General features: G+C 41.8%; 1 protein-coding gene across 5 annotated transcripts in view; it reads left to right on the forward strand.

Annotated features, from left to right (window-relative positions):
* The window catches only part of itpr1b (inositol 1,4,5-trisphosphate receptor, type 1b), a 556,093-nt gene that overhangs the window by 148,544 nt on the left and 386,901 nt on the right, over positions 1 to 20,648 (forward strand). For 4 of the 5 annotated variants that reach the window (XR_010976943.1, XM_068051457.1, XM_068051458.1 and 1 more), the window contains exon 5: positions 20,059 to 20,145. Coding sequence is in view for 3 of the 5 variants with exons in the window: in XM_068051457.1 (XP_067907558.1) it covers positions 20,059 to 20,145 (87 nt within the window). In the remaining 2 variants the exon portion in view is untranslated. Of the gene's footprint in view, positions 1 to 20,058; positions 20,146 to 20,292; positions 20,357 to 20,648 lie in introns of those variants that run through there. The other variant, XM_068051460.1, reaches the window with a different exon arrangement.

Consider the following 20,648-nt stretch of genomic DNA (forward strand, 5'->3'; position numbering starts at 1 on the left):
AAGTAACTTATGAAGAGGACATAATGGGGCTACAAAGGGACATAGGCTAACTAAGTGGGCAAAGACCTGGCAAATGGAGTATGATGTGGGAAAGTGTGAAATTGTCCACTTTGGCAGGATGAATTAAAAAGAAGCATTTTATCTAAATGGTGAGAGGATGCAGAGGGATCTGGGTGTCCTAGTGCATGAAGCGCAAAAGGTTAGTATGCAGGTACAGCATGCAGCTAGGAAAGTTAATAGAATATTATTGTTTATCGCAAGGGGAATTGAATACAAAAGTTGGGAGGTTGTGTTTCAGCTATACAAGGCATTGGTGAGACCACATCTGGAGTATTGTGTACAGTACTGGTCTCACTTAAGGAAGGAAGTAAATGCGTTGGAGGCAGTATAGAGAAGGTTTACTGGACTAATACCTGGAATGGGCGGGCTGTCTTATGAGGAAAGATTGAACAGTCTCGGCTTGTGTGCGCTGGAATTTAGAAGAGTAAGAGGCGACTTGATTGTAACATGTAAGATCCTGACGGGTCTTGACAGGGTGGATGTGGAAAGGATGCTTTACCTTGTGGGAGAATCTCGAACTCGGGGTCACCGTTTAAAAATAAGGGATCGCCCATTTAAGACAGAGATGAGAAGAAATCTTTTCTCTGAGGATGGTGAGTCTTTGGAATTCTCTTCCTCAAAAGGTGGTAGAAGCAGAGTCTTTGAATATGATTAAGGCAGAGATAGATAGATTCTTGGTCAGCAAGGGGGTGGATGGTTTTCGGGGGTGGGTGGAAATGTAGAGTAATCAGTTCAGCCATGATTTTATTGAATGGCGGAGCAGGCTCGAAGGGCCGAGTGGCCTACTCCTGCTCCTAATTCGTATGTTCTTTCAATCTTCTATAAGGAGAGCATGCTTCACCAATCTATTCATGTAACTGGTTCTGGGGATGAGGCACTTCATTCTCATATCTTTTCTGCACCTTCTCCAATGCCTTCACATCATTCCTCAAGTGTCGTGCCCAGAATTGGACACATTACTCCAGTTGATGCCAAACCAATGTTTTATAACTGGTGGTCATAACTTCCTTGCTTTTGTATTCTTTGCCTCTATTTATAAAACCCAGGATCCTGTAAGCCTTTTTCACCACTTCCTTAACCTGCCCTGCCACCTTCAAAGATTTCTGCACATAAACCCCCAGGTACCTCTGCTCCTGCACCCACTTTAGAATTGTACCCTTAATTTTATATTGTCATTCTTCAAATGTATCATTTCATCTCTGCATTAAATTTCATCTGGCACGTGTCCGCCATTCCACCTTATGAAGTCTCTTACTATCCTCCTCACAGTTCACAGTACCTCCAAGTTTTATGTCATCTGCAAATTTTGTAATTGTGCACTGCACACCCAAGTTTAAATCATTAATGTAGATCAGAAAAAGCAGTGGTCCTAATACCCCTTGGGGAACGCCATGATATACCGTCCTCCAGTCTGAAAAATGACTGTTAACCACTACTGTTTCGTGCCACTCAGCCAACCTTGTATCCATACTGCCACTGTCCCTTTTATTCCATGGGCTTCAACTTTGCTGAAGAGCTATTTATGTGGCACTTTATCAAACACCTTTTGGAAATCCATGTATACTACATTGACCACATTACCCTCATCGATCCTCTCTGTTAACTCATCAAAAAATCTCAAGCAAGTTAGTTAAACACAATTTGCTGCTACGGTCAAGTGAGGAGGGGTCGAAGGGCTTCCCTCTTTCCCTTTCCTTGTTTGACCACAACAGGTTTATTTCTTTCTTAAAGTGGATGTACTGGTCAATTCAGTAGGTGTTTGATTACTTACTTGTTCTGATCGTAACAAGAACCAAGCGGACAGTTGTCTTGAATTAACAAAGAAGTTAACTTTTTTGTACCTAAACCAAACTAATAAAATAATAAACAATGTGCCAACTTTCTCTCTCTCTCTCTCTCTCTCTCTCTCTCTCTCTCACTCACTCACTCACTCACACACTCACACACTCACACACACACACACACACACACACACACACACACACACACACACACACACACACACACTACAGAGTGGGTAAATGTAGGTTGGTTGAGTTAGAGTCCATAAAAATAAATAAAAACAAGAAATGCTGGAACCACTCAGCAGGGCTGGCAGCATCCAGCGTTTCTTGTTTTTATTTCAGATTTCCAGCATCCGCAGTATTTTGCTTTTAAAGTAAAAAGAAATAGTCTCTGAATTTGGATGATTTGGCTGGCTTTGAGGTGAATTCAGTGAGACTGAGGCTTTCAGTTTGAAAAGGTAGATGACTAGTTTGATGAGTCTCTTTGAGATAGCGATGCAGATAATTTCCTCCAATGGGGTTTTTGATTGTAGCCGGAGTATGCAAAAGTGGTCAGTCAACAGGCAGTATTTGAAAGCTTTCAAACTGGAATGGAGGGAGAGAGAGGGATCGCCATTTAAGGTCTGCTCATTTGAGTCCAGTTGCTTTTCCACTGCTGCAGAGAAAAAACAGCTTAAAACCACAGATGGGGAGGGGCTTGTCACATGACAATTACTTTCATTTTCAAACCCAGCAGTTAGCAGTATTTCTCTGCTTGCTGAAAGAACAGGTAGTTCCTTTTAAACTTCCTGGGTCTTGGTTCTTGCTGGGAAATGCTGCCATTTTGTCTCCCTCCTCACAGTCCTTTGCAATGTAGGTTACAGTGTTGCACACTATGTGATCATTTTAAGCTGCCAGCGGTCATCCTTTTTTAAATGTTCTTTTTAAATTTCTACATGGAAAATGAAGTCAAATCTCCAGTCAGTGGGCCAAAGAAAATTATCATTCAACAAACCGCATGGGCGTAAAATTGCCTTTAACCAATATGGCCTGGCTTTCTTTACATAATCCATATTTGCCCAAGTGACTGTCAATTTCATCCCGCATTATTTCTAAACGCTTTCCCACCACCAAGGTTAAACTGACTGGTCTGTAGTTGCTGGGCTTATCCTTACACTCTTGTTCAAAAAAGAGTGTAACATTTGCAATTCTCCAGTCCTCTGGCACCATCCCTGTATCTAAAAAGGGTTAGAAGATTATGGCCAGTGTTTCTGCAATTTCCTCCCTTGCTTCTCTCATCATCTTCGGATGCATCTGATCCTGTCCTGCTGACTTATCAACTTGAATTACAGCCAGCCTTTCTAATACCACCTCTTTACCCATTTTTAGCCCATTCAGTGTCTCAACTACCTCCTCTTTCACGTTGACTTTGGAAGCAGCATCTTCCTTGTACTGCTGTAAAGTACTCATTTAGTACCTCAGCCATTTTTCTGCCTCCATGATTAGAACCCGTTTTTGATCCTTAATCAGCCCCATCCCTCCTCTTACTGCCCTTTTACTATTCATATGCCTATAGAGGATTTCTGGATTCCCTTTTATGTTAGCTGTGTTGTGACCTCTCCTTTTAGGTAAACTGTTGACTGCAAATTCAGTAGTTTGTCTCTGAATGTTGTTTTTAGTCTGACGGCAGCTTCTATAGTATTTGTGACCTGTTTTTACTGGAGGGTAGTTGGACAAGAGGCTAGACAATTATTTTAATGCTTGGGAAATATTTTTTTCTTTTTTGCATTGGGTCCACTACTAAAACTCTGTGCGTCTGTGTAACCAGTAGAGTGTGAGTTCAGTACTGCGGTTCCTGATGCAGCAGATTCCCCTGTTGGGATTTCATGGAGATACATTCTTGGGGGGGAAAAAAAGAGGAATGCAAAATGAGTTGAAAGTAGGACCCACTCTTTGGCAAGGCTCTAGTTATGATGAAGCTATGCGTTAATTTTGAAGTTCCATGCTGTAGAGGGTAGTAAGGAGAAATCGGTGTCTGCTTGCTCTCCGAACACAATGTCGAGATGAGTGAAAAACAGGCAGGGACGTAGCTAATTAATGGAACTAAGGAAAAGAATATAAAATTGAAAGGAATGAAGGAAGAAAATAAGGAAAAGTTCCAGATACAGTAATGCTATAAACTTCAGTACATTTTGTGAATTGTCTATCAATGCTGATGATACCGGAGCCGAACCTAATTGAAAGGATACAAAAACAAGAAATGCTGGATTCACTCAGCAGGTCTGGCAGCATCTGTGGAAAGAGAAGCAGAACTCTGCTTCTCTTTCCACAGATGCTGCCAGACCTGCTGAGTGAATCCAGCATTTCTTGTTTTTGTTTCAGATTTCCAGCATCCGCAGTATTTTGCTTCTAATTGAAAGGATTCTGGATTTGAGATGAAGGCACTAGTAAGACTGCAGCTATGAGCAACTGGCAACTTATGAGAAGTATAGAAGTTTACATATTGTGTAAACTTTGCAGATACATTAGTAAAGCCAATATCAACATTGATTTAATGTAGTTGCTTGGGGCAGGGGAAGGATAAAAAGATGATGAGACAGAAAGCAGTGTACACTTGATGGATCATTGCTTCAACCACTGAATTTGCTGGCTTCTCTTCTGTACCCAAGGTATGTAGAGAATGCCGAAGACGTGTTGTTGGAACATCCTGCTGTCTGTGTTCTTGTATTCAGGCTGTTGGGTAGAATTCATTAAAATAAAAGCAAAATGCTGCAGATGTTGCGTTCCGAAGAAGGGTCACTGACCCGAAACGTTAACTCTGCTTCTCTTTCCACAGATGCTGCCAGACCTGCTGAGTGAATCCAGCATTTCTTATTTTTATTTTAGGGTAGAATTCATTGTCCTCCATTCCTTGTGGTTTCTGCTTTACTTGAGAGAGAAAGAACCTGCATTTATAAAGCAGGTACTGCGGACACCCCAGACAACCAGTGGATTGTTTTGGAAATATGTTAATTGTTGTATCGGAAATATGGCAGGCAATTTGTGTAGGTTGCCACTGATCGCAAATGAATGATATGATGGTCTGTTTCAGTGATGTTGGTTTTAGAGCAGAACGTTGGCCAGGACACAAGGTGCTCCCCTGCTTTTCTTCAAAAAATGCCATGGGACCTTTTGTATCCACTTGAGCCGGGAATTGGGGCCTCGTTTTAATGTTTTATCAAAAAGACGGCACTTCCAACAATACAGTGCTCCCTCAGTATTGCACTAAAATCACACTTGAAGACTGGTTTTATCATAATAATGAGGGGTTATCTTGAACTCTGAGTTCCTTACTCAGTATTGAACTGAACATACATAAATTTACACAAATACAACCCAGTCTAATTTTCACATTAAAGTTTTAATATGAAATGACAGTGCTGTTCAGCATAGCTACAAGTGTTCAGCTGTGATGAGTGCCAGAGTGTCTCAAACATGCATGTCTACGAAAAATTCTGTTGTGGTTATTGAATGACGACTTGTATTTGGACATACCCTTTGAGTTTAGATGAAAGTCCTGTAAAGCAAAAATAATTTTATTTGAAGGGGTTGTGGATGTGGAAGGATGTGAATTGTCATTTCCCTTTCTTTCATTGTTGAAAAAGATTTTCCTTCTGTTTTCTGGATGCGTAGTTCTGGCCAGGCCTCATTTATCATCAATCCCTAGTTTCCCTGGGCTGCCTTCTTTAAAAATGTGTATCAATGGTTCGGCTCATCCTTTCAGAAGCCATTGAGTCAAAAACTTTGTGTGGGGCTAGAGTCTAGCTAGGAGTTGCAGTTCCCTTTAATGATCCAGTTGCCAGCCCATAAATTACTGGACTTACGAAATTCAATTTTATAATTTGCTCTAGTGAGATTTGAGCTTGGGAGCTCTGGTTTGCTTGTCCAGTACCATAATCACTAATGTACTCCACGCTCTATTCCCAGATTCCTATATTTAGCTACCTTGTGCAAAGGGTGATGATGTGTTCTTGGAAATTCACACTCGGTGATGCATATTATTATACTCCTGTAGGTGGACCTTGTGTCCCCTATGATCTGGAGCATGTTTTATCGAACTCCATTTCTAGTTAAACTTGAGTTAGAAATAGGAATCTCAACAGAGCGCCCTTTGGTTGTGTTCCTGTAGGACTCTCCTGGGACTGAAATGGTTCGTATCTCATGGCAATTAGGTGATTCGATGGATCTGCTGCACCTCTTGTAAGCCTGCAAGGGCAACCTCAATCTGCTGCCTTTCAACCACAAGTAAGGCTGTTGAAGATGGTTGGCAGGAGTGCCCGAATGTTCTGTCATTATGAGAGATAGCAGCTTCATCTGTGCCATTCCTGTGACTCCACTAATACCGGATACCATCACCTAATCTTTGGGAAAGCAGATCTAATGGTACCAATGAGATCAGTGCAGCTCTGTGAGGTACCTGTAAATCGTCATCTTCTTTGGCCGCCTTGTCTCGAGAGACAATGGATAAGCGCCTGGAGGTGGTCAGTGGTTTGTGGAGCAGCGCCTGGAGTGGCTATAAAGGCCAATTCTAGAGTGACACATTCTTTCACAGGTGCTGCAGATAAAAATTGGTTGTCGGGGCTGTTACACAGTTGGCTCGCCCCTTTCACTTCTGTCTTTTTTCCTGCCAACTGATCAGTCTCTTCAACTCGCCCTGCCTTTATGGCTGCCCGCCAGCTCTGGCGATCGCTGGCAACTGACTCCCACGACTTGTGATCAATGTTACAGGACTTCATGTCGTGTTGGCAGATGTCTTTAAAGCGGAGACTGGACGGCTGGTGGGTCTGATACCAGTGGTGAGCTCGCTGTACAATGTGTCCTTGGGCATCCCGCCATCTTCCATGCGGCTCACATGGCCAAGCCATCTCAAGCGCCGCTGGCTCAGTAGGGTGTATAAGCTGGGGATGTTGGCTGCCTCGAGGACTTCTGTGTTGGAGATACGGTCCTGCCACCTGATGCCAAGGATACCTGTAAATATTAAAAAGGAAATGGCCACAAAAGAGTAAGTGGGACTTGACAGTTTTTAAGTCAACAGGCAGCCAGGAGTTGGTGTTGAATCTGTCCAAGGCTTTCGTTAGACCATGGTTGTGTACAGGTTTGAGCATCACATTATAGAAGATATTGGAACATAGGAAACATGCAACACAGTCATATTAGGGTAATATCATTGAGAGGATATCTCTATGATGCGGGACTTGGAAATGTTTGTGCTGTAATCAATGCAGAAAATGCTGGAAATGCTCAGCAGGTCTGGCAGCATCTGTGCAGGGGGAAATAGTTAATGTTCCAAATTCATCAGAACTGGGAAAAGTTAAAAAAATGTTAGATTTTGAGCAAGTGAGGGATAAAGAACAAAAGGGAAGGTCTGTGAAGGGGTGGAGGGCAGGAGAGATTAAATAACAAATGTTTTCATGGTGCAAGGCCAACGGAGTGGTAATGGGACAGGTAAAGAAACAGATGTGTCTCGAGGAGGTGTGAATGACAAGATCCTGAACTGCTGCCATCTGAAAGTAAACAAAAGGAAATAAGAGAAATGAGAAGAAAAACAATGAGTGCTGTATTGAGCAGAACAGAAGATGAAGGGGAAAAGAGCTTTTGGGGCAAATAGTGAAATATTATTTATATTGTCAGCAAATTGGTAACAAAGGGCATAAACCTAGCATTAGTGAAGGGGGAGATTCGAATAATTTCACACAAATAACTATTGGGATTCGGAATGAATTAGTTTAAGTAGCTATTGAAGCCAAATTGACCATAGTAATTGAAAAGAGAGTTACATAGAGGGAAAATGTTGAAGGGGTACAGGGGATGAGCAGGGAAGTAAGAGCAGATGAATTCCAACACAGATGTAGCACAGGCATGCTGGGCTTAGAATTCAGTTGCAGCCTGTTGTCTGTTGGAAGGTATAGAAGTCTTGCTAATCTGTTAATTGTGTATTAATTGTTTAATTATAAGCAATTAGAGGGTGTTAATTGGGATCTTACTTGAGCACTTATAAGCAGACTGGTGGAGGGGATCGACATGTTTGTAATCCTTTTTACTCTGTACAATAAATGTGGAACTAAGTAAAGATAGGCTCCAGCATTATCCTTCTATAACGAGCTTTCTGGAGTTTAATAAGTCTTTGAGGGAGCCTACAATGCATTGCTGTATGGTCACTGGTCTCATTCCTGTTCTTCCATGGCTCAGCCAAGATGGGGATGGAGGATATGGAGTTGTAGTTGCAGATGTGCCACCTGAAACTTGTGTATGCTGCATTACAAACAGCTCCCCCAACTTCTTTGCTAATCTTGAGAATTTGGGTTTTATCCTATTGTATGTTGATGGGTAGTGACCTCTACTGGTGATAATTTGTGTTGCATAGGGATGGATTTGAAATGATTGTAGGACATTCTCTGCAGGTTACAGGCCATATTGTGGATGCTAGTGTCTCAGTTACTATGTTTCAGATTTTTTTTGTTTTCTTGTGGCAAATTGCAACTTGTGATTACAGTTGGATCCGAGTGAATTTTCTTCCTGGATAAACAGGTGAGGTCATAATTTGATCCCAAATCTAGCGGTGTAGCTGGAGAGTATATCAGAATATCTAATGACCAGTGATGCAGGGTAGGTTGGGTTTGTACTGTGCAGATTCCTGTTGATTAACAGTGAGATGGCAAGCCACTGCGTCCCTTGTCCAGTCAGTGTTTGCTAACTGATTGTGATAAGCAGGTGATGTGCTCACAAGTCTCTGCTGATGTTGCTGTAGACCTATCTGCTGGACTGTGCAGGAGAATGGTGGAGGGAGACTTACCCTTTTAAAGCATTGCTTTGGCTAGGTGGGAAGGGGACTAACCCGAGTTAGTCTAAGTAGCAGAATTGTGAGCATTTTTTTTTTTGTAAACCTATTTACAAGCCGTTGTCCACAGTGACGAGTCCTTCCTGAAATCGGGGGATTTGACTCCAAAGCATGTGGTGGTCTTCCACGCCTGCAATCCAGTCTGTGACAAATTCTCCTGTCAATCAATCACTTGTAATTCCTTTGCTCACTTACAGTACTGGTGGTGTAGTGGCTATATTACTGAGCCAGTAATCCAGAGTTTGGACTCATAATTTAGAGAGCTACAAGTTCAAATCCTACAATGGCAGTTTCAGCATTTGAATTCAAGAGGTGAGGTGAGAGTGATCGCCCTTGACATTTGACTGAGTGTGGCATCAAGGAGCCCGAGCAAAACTGGAGTCAATGGGTATTGGGGAAAACTCTCCAATGGTGGGAGACATACCTTGCACAAAAGAAGATGGTTGTGGTTGTTGGAGGTCAATCATCTGAGCCCCAGGACATCACTGGAGGAGTTCCTCAGGGTAGTGTCCTTGGCTCAACCACCTTCAGCTGTGCCACCTTCCCTCCATCATAAGGTCAGAAGTGGGGATGTTCGCTGATGATTGCACAATGTTCAGCACCATTTGCAACTCCTTGAATACTGAAGAGGTCTGTGTAGAAATGCAGCAAGACCTGGACAATATCCCGGCTTGGGCTGAGAAGTGGCAAGTAACATTCGCGCTACACAAGGGCTAGGTAATGACCATCTCCAACAAGAGAGAATTATATACTATATACAAGATGCACTGCAGCAACTTGCCAAGCCTCCTTCAGCAGCACCTTCTAAACCCCTGACTTCTACCACCTAGAAGGACAAGGGCAGCAGACACATGGGAACACCACCACCTGCAAGTTCCCTCCAAATCACACATCATCCCGACTTAGATCTTTGTTTCTGTTCCTTCACTGTCGCTGGGTCAAAAGCCTAGAATTCTCTTTATAACAGCACTATGGGTGCATGTACACCAGATGGACTGCAGCAGTTCAAGAAACTGATGCTACCACCTTCACCAGGGCAATTAGGGATAAGGCACAAATGCTGTCTTTGCCAGGGGCACACAGCAAAATAATATTTGGAAATAAAAGCTACGACCAGTAATAGTGCCTGCAAAGCTGTCCAATTTGTTACCTTTTTTTAAAAAGGAAAACTGGTTCCCCAGTGTTCCTTTGGGGAAGAAACCAGCCATTCTATGTGACTCCAGTCCCACACTAATGTGGTGAACTCTTATCTGCCCTTTCACGTGGCGGAGCAAACCACTCCGTTGTATCTAGGTCGTCCCACGACCGCCACCTTAATGCTGACTAGGAACAGGCAAAGGTTACAACTCAGGAGGAGGCCATTCGGCCTGTAAGTCTGTGCCACCTTTCTACAAGAGCAACTCACCAAGTCCCTCTTCCCTGCCCTTACCCCATAGCCCTGCAATTTTTTTTCCCTTCGGGTACTTAGCCAATTCCTTTAGTTATGACCGAGGTGGGAGGAGTGCACTGTCTTTTTTTTAGTTCCACTTCTCCACAGGTCGCAACATATGTTTTTTAAAATGTTTACCCAGTTACTGATGCAATCAATCATATACTCTACTCTTTATCCCAAAATAAAATACACCATCCAGGTTTCTTTAATAAACAATAAACTTATCAGTTTATTATAAAACAAGGCTTAACCACTAATGAAACAAAGCATTAATACACAGATTGAAATATGATAGTTCCTTTTTTAAATTCCCCACACAAACTGACGCACACACTGGAAAAAATACAGGAATTCTCTCTGCAAAGGTCCATTAGAAAAAAAAAAGGCAAAGAATACTTTGGTCAAATACTTGCTAATGCTTGAAGAAAAAAAGAGAAGATATGGAAAGAGATCAGTTGCGCTTTTTGGTTTGACTTTCCAAATATGCGCAGACGGTTGTCACTGGGATCTTTCTAGAACAGTTCTTTTCAAGCGATGTTGAGGATCAGTTTGGCAGGCTTTCTAGGAGAAATGCAGAATCAGAGGCTTCTGGCCAGCTTTTCAGGAGAAATGCAGCTTCAGTTTCTCTATTCATTATACCGTCCAAAGCGATACTAAAAATCTCGAGTCAAGCCTCCTGACCCCTATAAATCTTGACCTGTCACGTCTCCGTTAGCATCTTCCCCAGGTCACCAAGGTTCCTGTTGTTTATTGCTTAAAGAACATGACTTCCAGCAAGGTTGCTTTAAAACAACATCTTGGTGTCCTTTCTGTGAACTGTTGTTATCAAAGTGATTCTGTTTTGTTAAAAGTATTTTTAAAGGAATTCATCTTTAAACTGAATAAATGTTGGACCAGTTTTTTTAAAAAAAGAGAGCCATCAAAAGGACACTGAGGGTGCCAGATTGGCAACAATGTTGCTGGTTGTCACATGGCTCAGGTTAGGCTTGGAACAGAAACCCTCGTAACGGGAGCCGAGAAGTGACTAGCTCTCCTTTGATTGGACAAGCCCAGTAGTAACAGAGAGCACCTGGAAGGAAAGAAAACTGACATGTTTTCTGGTTGTGTGTTGGTGAGTATGATTATACCTTCTGGAAGGAGATAAAGTAAAGTCTGCTGAGGTGTCAAAAAAACGATAGAAACATAGAAACATAAAAGTAGGAGTAGCAATAAACAACAGAAACCTTGGTGACCTGGGGAAGATGCTTACAGAGAAATGACAGGCCAAGATTTATAGGGGTCAGGAGGCTTGACTCGAAATTTTTAGTATCGCTTTGGACAGTGTAAGGAATAGAGAAACTGATGATGCATTTCTCCTGAAAAGCTGGCCAGAAACCCCTCTCATTCGTTATGATCATGGCTGATCATCCAACTCAGTAACCTGTTCCTGCTTTTGCCCCATACCCTTTGATCCCTTTAGACCCAAGAGCTGTATCTAACTCATTCTTGAAGACATTCAATGTTTTGGCCTCAACTGCTTTCTGTGGTAACGAATTCCTTAGGCTCACCACTCTCTGGGTGAAGAAATTTCTCCTCATCTCAGCCCTGAATGGTTTACCCTGTATCCTTAGACAATGACCCCTGGTTCTGGACTCCCCCACCATTGGGAACATCCTTCCTGCATCTACCCTGTCAAGTCCTGTTGGAATTTTATAGGTTTCTATGAGATCCCCCCCACCCCCCCCTCCCCGCTCACTCTTCTGAACTCCAGCGAAATTAATCCTAACCGACTCAATCTCTCCTCATATGTCAGTTCGCCATCCCAGGAATCAGTCTAGTAAACCTTCGCTGCACTCCCTCTATAGCAAGAGCATCCTTCCTCAGATAAGGAGACCAAAACTGCACACAATATTCCAGGTGTGGCCTCACCAAGGCCCTGTATAATTGCAGCAAGACATCCCTGCTCCTGTACTCGAATCCTCTCGCTATGAAGGCCGACACACCATTTGCTTTTTTTACCGCCCGTTGGACCTGCATGTTTACCTTCAGCAACGGGTGTATGAGAACACCCAGGTCTCGCTGCATATTCCCCTCTCTCAGTTTATAGCCGTTCAGATAAAAATCTGCCTTCCTGTTTTTGCTACCAAAGTGGATAACCTCACATTTATCCACATTATACAGTATCTGCCATGCATTAGCCCACTCACTCCACTTGTCCAAATCACCCTGAAGCCTCTCTGCATCCTCCTCCCAACTCATCCTCCCACCCAGTTTTGTGTGATATGCAAATTTGGAGATATTCCATTTAGTTCCCTCATCTAAATCATTAATATATATTGTGAATAGCTGGGGTCCGAGCACCAATCCCTGTAGTACCCCACTAGCCACTGCCTGCCATTCGGATAAAGACCCATTTCTCCCTACCCTTTGTTTCCTGTCTGCCAACCAATTTTCTATCCATTGCAATACACTACCCCCAATCCCATGTTTTGCATGCTAATCTCTTATGTGGGACTTTGTCGAAAGCCTTCTAAAAGTCCAAATAAACCACATGCACTGGCTCCCCCTCATCAGCTCTACTAGTTACATCCTCGAAGAATTCTAGTAGATTTGTCAAGCATGATTTCCCTTTTGGAAATCCGTGCTGACTCTGCCCAATTCTACCACTGTTCTCCAAGTGCTCTGCTATAAAATCTTTGATAATGGACTCCATAATTTTCCCCACTACTGACTTCAGGTTGACTGGTCTATAATTCCCTGCTTTCTCTCGACCTCCCTTTTTAAATAGTAGGGTTACATTAGCTACCTTCCAATCTGTAGGAACTGGTCCAGAGTCTATAGAATCTTGGAAGATGACCACCAATGCATCCACTATTTCTAGGGCCACTTCCTTAAGTACTCTGGGATGCATACCATCAGGCCCTGGGGATTTATCGGCCTTCAATCCCAGCAATTTCCCCAACACCATTTCTCTACTAATACTGATTTCCTTCAGTTCCTCTCTCTCATTAAGCCCTGTGTTCCCCAACATTTCTGGTATATTTGTGTCTTCCTTTGTGAAGACAGAACCGAAGTATGCATTTAGTTGGTCAGCCATTTCTTTGTTCACCATAATAAATGCCCCTGTTTCTGACTGTAAGGGACCTACATTTGTCTTCACCAATCTTTCTCAGTTCACATACTTATAGAAACTTTTACAGTCAGTTTTTATGTTCCCCGCAAACTTGCTCTCGTACTCTATTTTCCCTTTCTTAATCAATCCCTTGGTCCTCCTTTGCTGAATTCTAAACTGCTCCCAATCCTCAGGTCTGTTGTTTTTTCTGGCAAATTTATATACCTCTTCCTTGGATCTAATGCTATCTCTAATTTCCCTTGCAAGCCATGGTTTGGCTACCTTTCCCATTTTACTTTTGCACCAGACAGGGATACACAATTGTTGCAGTTCATCCATGCGTTCTTTAAATGTTTGCCATTGCCTATCTACCGTCATCCTTTTAAGTAATGTTTCCCAATCCGTCATAGCCAACTTGCGCCTCATACCTTAGTACTTTCCTTTACTAAGAATCAGGACCCTAGTCTCAGAATCAACTACATCACTCTCCATCTTGATGAAGAATTCCATCATATTATGGTCGCTCATCCCCAAGGGGTCTCGCACCACTAGATTGTCAAATATTCCTCTCATTACACAATACCCACTCTAGGATGGCCTGTTCTCTAGTTGTTTCCTCAATGTATTGGTCTAGTAAACCATCCCGTATACTCTCCATGAATTCCTCCTCTACGGTATTGTGACTAATTTGATTTGCCCAATCTATATGCAGATTAAATTCACCCATAATTACAGATGTTCCTTTATCTCATGTCTCTAACTTCCTGTTTAATGGCATTCCCAACATCACCACTACAGTTTGGGGGTCTATATACAACCCCCACTATTGTTTTTTGCCCTTTAGTGTTTCTCAGCTCTACCCACACAGATTCCGCATCGTCAAAGCTAATATCTTTCCTCACTATTGTGTTAATTTCCTCTTCAACCAGCAATGCAACTCCACCGCCTTTTGCTTTTTGTTTCCCCTTCTTAAATACCGAATATCCATGGATGTTCATTTCCCATCCCTGGTCACCTTGCAGCCATGTCTCCGTAATCCCGACTATATCATATCTGTTTACATCTATTTGCATGATTAATTCATCCACTTTATTGCGAATGCTCCACGTGTTAAGGCACAAAGCCTTAAGGCTTGTCTTTTTTAACATTACTTGTCCCCTTCCCACTATTTTGCACTGTGGCCCTGTTTGATTCTGGCCCTTGATTTCTCTGCCTATCACTTTTCTTATTCCCCTTGCTGTCTTTTGTTCTTGTCATTGATCCCCCCTCCTCTGACTCCTTGCAAAGGTTCCCATCCCCCTGCCAGAATCAACTACGTCAGTCTTCACTGTAGGATGTGACCCTCCGCGACAGAAGACTATATCTCGCTTTCCAGCAATTCGATAAAAGACCCTGTGACGTCCCCTGTGTTGATTTGTCTTGTTTCCTGCATTTGAAGAAAGTGTGCTAAAAATAATTCTCAATGCCACCTGAAGAGAAATGTTCCAGGGGGATCTCATTGGTCTGTCTGTGTGTGCTCAGAGGTTGGACTGTGTGCCGGTTTAGTGCAGCGTGTCTCATCTGCTCTTTGCTTCAGGGGTCGGCAAGTGATTTGCCCAGGGTTTTTTGGGTTTGTTATAGAGCTTTGATCCAAAAATCCCTTCCTTCAGTGAACTGGTATATATGTGTGTGAGTGTGTGAAGGGGCTGAGGTAAAAAAAAAAGAGATTAAAATTTAATGTTGGGATTTTTAAAAATTTTGATCTGTGTTTATGTTTTACTTCATTACGAGTTAAGACTTGTTTTATAATCTGTTATTTGTTGTTCATTAAAGAAACATGGTTAGTGTGTTCTATTCTGGGAAAGATAGAGTATATGATTAACTGTATTGATAAGTGGGAAAATTTTAAATAATGTGTTGTGACCTGTGGAGAAGTGGGACTGAATTCACAGTGCACTCCTCCCGCCTCAGTCGTAACACTGTCAACAATAAAGCAAAGTCCAGCTTCTATGAAATCTTCAGCCTTCCAGTGAATCCATCTCCACAATTTAAATATGTGTTCTCAAAACATATAATTAACCAAAAATATAGAAGCGCTTTGTAACTCCTTTTAAAGCCATGATTGAATCTGCCTCCACCACACTCGCGCAGTGCATTCCTGATCGTAATGACTCGCTGCATAACGATGTTTTTTCTTATGCGGTTGGTTCTTTCACCAATCACTTTAAATTAGTGTCCTCCAGTTCTTAACCCTTACACCCAATCGGAACAGTTTCTCTGTGTCTACTGTCTTGACCCTCATGATTGAACACCTTTTTTAAATCTCCTTTCGGCTTTCCCTTTAAGGTAACAGGCCCAGATTCTCAAATCTATCCAAGTAACTCGAGCTTCTCCTGGAACCATTCTCGTAAATCTTTTCTGTACCCTTTCTAAAGCCTTCCTGAAGTGCAGTGCCCAGAATTGGACACAATACTCTAGTTGAGGCTGAACCTGTGTTTTATTGTTCTTCTTCATAACTTCCTTGCTTTTGTACTCTGTGCCTCTTTTTATAAAGCCCAGGATCTTGTATGCCTTTTTAACCACTTTTCCAACATGCCCTGCCACCTTCAACAATTTGTGCACATATACCCCCAGGTGTCTCTGTTTCTGCATCCTCTTTGGAATTTGACTCTTTATTTTATATTGCATCTTTTCATTCTTCCGACCAAAATGTATCACTTCACGCTTGTCTGTGTTCAATTTCATCTGCTACATGTCCACCCGTCCCACCAGCATCTCCATGTTCTCCTTAAGTCTCTCACTATCCTCCTCACAGTTCGCAATATATCCATGTTTTGTGTCATCCGCAAATTTTGAAATTGTGCCCTGTACACCCAAGTCTCACCAACACCATTTAGGCTGTGTTCATCCACTGTAGAATGTGACACTCCTCGTGCCTTTTCCATTTATCTCTGTCCCTTGCTGTTCTTGTCCATGTCGTTCCAAGGTGTGGTATTATGTTGTCACTTCATCTTCAGTCTCCCTCTTCTTTTCTTGTACTTGGCTGCCACTCCATTAGCCTTTTTATCCACCTGTAATCATTTCTTCGAACAACGTGTCCAGCCCTTCTCCATTTGGCTTCTCTTATCTGAATGATGTCCTTAACTCCAGTTTTATGGTGTGTTTCATTACACTTAATTTTATCACGAATGGAGATGTGTAACATTTGCCTTTCCATTGCTGTCTGAGCTGTACAGTTTTTGTTCTATATATTTTGTCCATGATTCCGTCCCATATGACTTGGTCGGTAGCACACACTGAACCTCCCGAAATAAGTGGCTCGGTTATTTGTATTCAGTGACTTTTTCAATTGCTTGGTGTTCAATTTGTATGGTATCTTCTGCCTTAAAGTTAGTCATATACTTGTTTTTCCTTTAATGCATCCAAGTCTAGCTCATTAATACATATCAAGAAATGCAGTGGGCCTCGTACAGAGTCCTGGGGAAACCCACTATCTACCTTCGTCCAGTCCAAATACAAACAGACCTTCACCATAACACACTGTTTCGTGTCACTCAGCCAACTTTGTATCTATGCTGCTACCATCCTTTTTATTCCATGGGCTTCAACTTTGCTGGCAAGCCTAATATAAACAGCAGCGACGCCCACATCCCAGGAATGAATGAGTTTGTAATACATGTATCAAATTAAATCACCTTAAAGGCTTCAGTAGATCGTGTCAGGACTCCTGTACTTTATATACTTGGGGAATCCACAGTGGCATTGCTCATGGTGAGCCAGATGATTACAGGAAGTATGTGCTATATGCGATACTTTGAATATCTTAATAGATGCTCTGTGGCATCCTGTTCTGCATTTGTTGCCAACTCTGTTGATAAGGATTTCTGGTGCAGCTTTACACTGGGTTAATGCTTTAGTGAGGGAAAGTTGAGAGCAGTTATCTTTTTTGTAATGAAGAATATTGAAGTGGCTATGCAGAAAGAGAATACATTCAGTTCCTGTCAGCAGTTACAACAGGAACCAATGTGAAGGGATTTTTGATTGCTTCAGCATTAATCCACCATCACGTTCCCCTACTACTCATTACTGAGAGAACTTCAACAGCAAACAAATACAAATGGTAGATATAATAATAAGCCAAGGGAAGAAAACCAGTAACAAGGTGGAAAACTAGTAACCAGCCAACAAGTCTTGGCGCAGTGGTAGCTCTTACACTTCTGAGTCCGAAGGTTACATGTTGAAGCTGCACTCTAGAGACTTGAGCACATGATCTAGGTCAGGTCTTGGCAACCTTTTTTCTAATCTGAACAGCCTTTTTAAAAAAACATTGCCAAAAATAAAACTCTTTGGAGCCAGGACAAAAAAAAAATCAGCATTTCTAAACCAAATACTTGCCAAATTGCCAAGTGTCTCTGGTGGAATGCCTAATTTGCATATCTATAATAAAATACATGTTAAATTTCTGTCAATAGAAAAATAAATTGAAATTAAAATAAACCTAACTCTGAATTATTGTTTTTTCACTTTTTCTAACTATAATTTTGCCAGTAAAGTTATCTTTAAAACATTTTAAGATGTGTAGAATAAAGACAATTTTTTCAGCTATTGATTCTCGTGATGAAAGAAAAAGCATGTACTAGCCCATTCAGAATAATTTGTCATCTCAGCTATATTAGAAACAATAACGGTCACAACCTTTTCCTCGAATCAAAGGCATTATCCATAATCATGGTGTAGCTATAACCACTCCAACAGATTTATTTAGAGCGCAATTTATTTTGTTAAAATAACCATTTGAAACTCTAAAGGGCTGCATAAAGATTAGCTTTTTATTCCCAAAATACTTTTCTTGGCTTAACTTTTTTTAGACTTTTTTTCATGTTGAAGATCAAACGAGGCAGGTTTTGGAGCTGCAGGTTAGATGTTAAAGAGCTGCATGCAGCTCTGGAGCCACAATGTGCAGACTCCTGGTCTAGGTAGACACTTGAGTGCATACTGAGCACTGACGTGCCTCTTTCTGCTAAGACGTTAAACCCAAACCCATACTGCTGTCTCAGGTAACTGTGAAAGATAGCATGGCGCTATTCGAAGAAGAGCTACGGAGGCCTCCTGGTGTCCTCTCTAATATTTATCTTTCAACCAGCATCACAAAAACAGATTATCTGGTCATTATCTCATTGCTGTTAGTGGGACCATGCTGTGTGCAAGTTAGCTGTGCTGTTTCCCTATAATGCAACAGTGACATTTCGTCAGAAGTGTTTCACTTTGGGGCATCCTGAGGAATGAAGGGCACAATGCAAGCAAGTTCTTCTTTCACTTCTAACATTTGGCTCATCAGTTCAGACACTGCAAGCTACCAGTTTTCCAAAGGTCACAACTGCTGCAGGTTTTCAGTGAGACTTGTTGAATCCCGTGAGAGCAAACCTAAAACTGGGTAGATGTTTCCCAGAACTGGTCAGTTTAAAAACAATTCCTTTTCAAAAAACAAAAATTGAATGCACATAGAGGATTGAAAACTACTCAAAGAAGACTTAAAAGGAAATCATTAGTGCTTTGAGTTTTTTTTTCCAGTGTTTTAAAAGTTTCTGGCACACATTACCCAAACCTGAAGTTTTAATTTGATGAGGTCTCTGCAATGCCCGTGTTGGATTTTAACTTTGACTTAGCACTGCAAGCCTTCCCCCAAATGTGGGAGTCCTCTGCTTTGTGTGTTAGCTGTGGCTCAGTGGGTTGCACTCTCCCCTCTGAATCAGAAGGTTGTGGCAAATTAATCAAGGCTGACACTCCAGTGCAGTACAGAGGGCGTGCTGCACTGTTGGAGGTGCTGTTTCGGGTGAGATGTTAAATTGAGTCGCTGTCTGCCCTGAAGGTGAATGTAAAAGGTCCCATGGCACTATTTTGAAGAGGAGGAGGGGAGTTATCCCTTGTGTTCTGACCAATATTTATCCCTGAATCAACATAACAAAAACAGATTATCTGGTCATTGTCACATTGTGGGAGCTGCGCTGTATCCTACATTCCAACAGTGACTACACTTTACAAGTACCTCATTGGCTGTAAAGCACTTTGGGGCATCTAGTGGTCATGAAAGGCGCTATGAAAATTTAAATCTTTTTTCTCAGGGAGGCCATGGTGCCATTGGTGGCTTGTTTATGTTCAATTTGTTGTCCTGTTGACTGTCTTACTCTTTGAAAATGTTAGTGATTTTTTTATATATTGTGGGACATGGCTGCTGAAATTCCATCTTGGTTTTTGGGATATCTCAACTCCAGTAATATTCAACAGAGTTTGAATGCTGCTTTTCCCAAAATTAATGTTTTTGTGATTGCTTTATGATGGAACTAAGTTGACATATTTGCCTACCCTAAATCTCATTCTGACCACTCCTGGAAAATGCTGTCAACCCTAATCATATTTAAAAATTAAGGACAACAAAACAGGAAATTAAGAACGAACTTGCATTTATATAGCACCTTACGTGACCTCAGGATGCCCCAAAGCACTTCACAGCCAATGAAGTGCTTTTGAAGTGGAGTCACTAATCTAATGTAGGAAACTGAGCAGCCAATTTATGCACAGCAAGCTCCCACAAACAGCTGTGTGTTGATGACCAGATAACCTGTTATAGTGATGGTGGTTGAGGAATAAATACTGACATAGGACACAGGAGGAATCGCCAAGTGGATACTGTGGTTAGGGCTCGATGAACTGAAGGATCTTCTCCTGCCTGAAACTGTTACTATTCAATGGGTCTGTTGTACCAGGCAAATCATTGTGTAGTATGTAGATGTAATTGTGCTCTCGTGCTAAGTTGAAGATCAAAGGTGGCACTGATGTTTGCAAATTGTTTCCACAGCATGCTTCGGACCTGGAAAAGAAGCAGAATGAATCTGAAAACCGGAAGCTGCTTGGAACAATTATTCAATATGGCAATGTTATTCAGGCAAGTGTGGTACCAAATGACGATGTCACTACCAATGTCTGGTTAATATTGTTTTGTTGATGCTGTTTTTAAAATGGAAGTATTTTTACGGATTAATTTACACATAACTGCTACATTGGACGTAGTAGATTAAAGCAAACAACGTTTTGGGGATCTGAAACAAAATGCTAGAAATACACAGAAGGTCGCTCAGTAACTAAAGGGGGAGAAGGTAGGTTACATCTGAAACATTAAATCTTTCATCAGAATCTGAAGCATCATGTGGGAATTGTTGACACGCAGATGGTAACAATATGTGCATTTTCTTTGGTTAAAGTGTTTGGTCGACATTTAAGGTTGCATTTGCATTGCAGTTCTGGTGCTGGTTTCATTTTGCATCAACACTTGAAGTGTAAATACCTAACCAGATTGGCCCTGACTCTGCAGCGGAGCAGGATTTACTCTGGGAGTCAGGTGGGACTCCTGACCCTGGATTTGTGCTGCCTAAGAAAATGGCTTAGTCT

Source organism: Heterodontus francisci, chromosome 19 (genome assembly GCF_036365525.1).
Source record: "Heterodontus francisci isolate sHetFra1 chromosome 19, sHetFra1.hap1, whole genome shotgun sequence".
NCBI lineage: Eukaryota > Metazoa > Chordata > Chondrichthyes > Heterodontiformes > Heterodontidae > Heterodontus > Heterodontus francisci.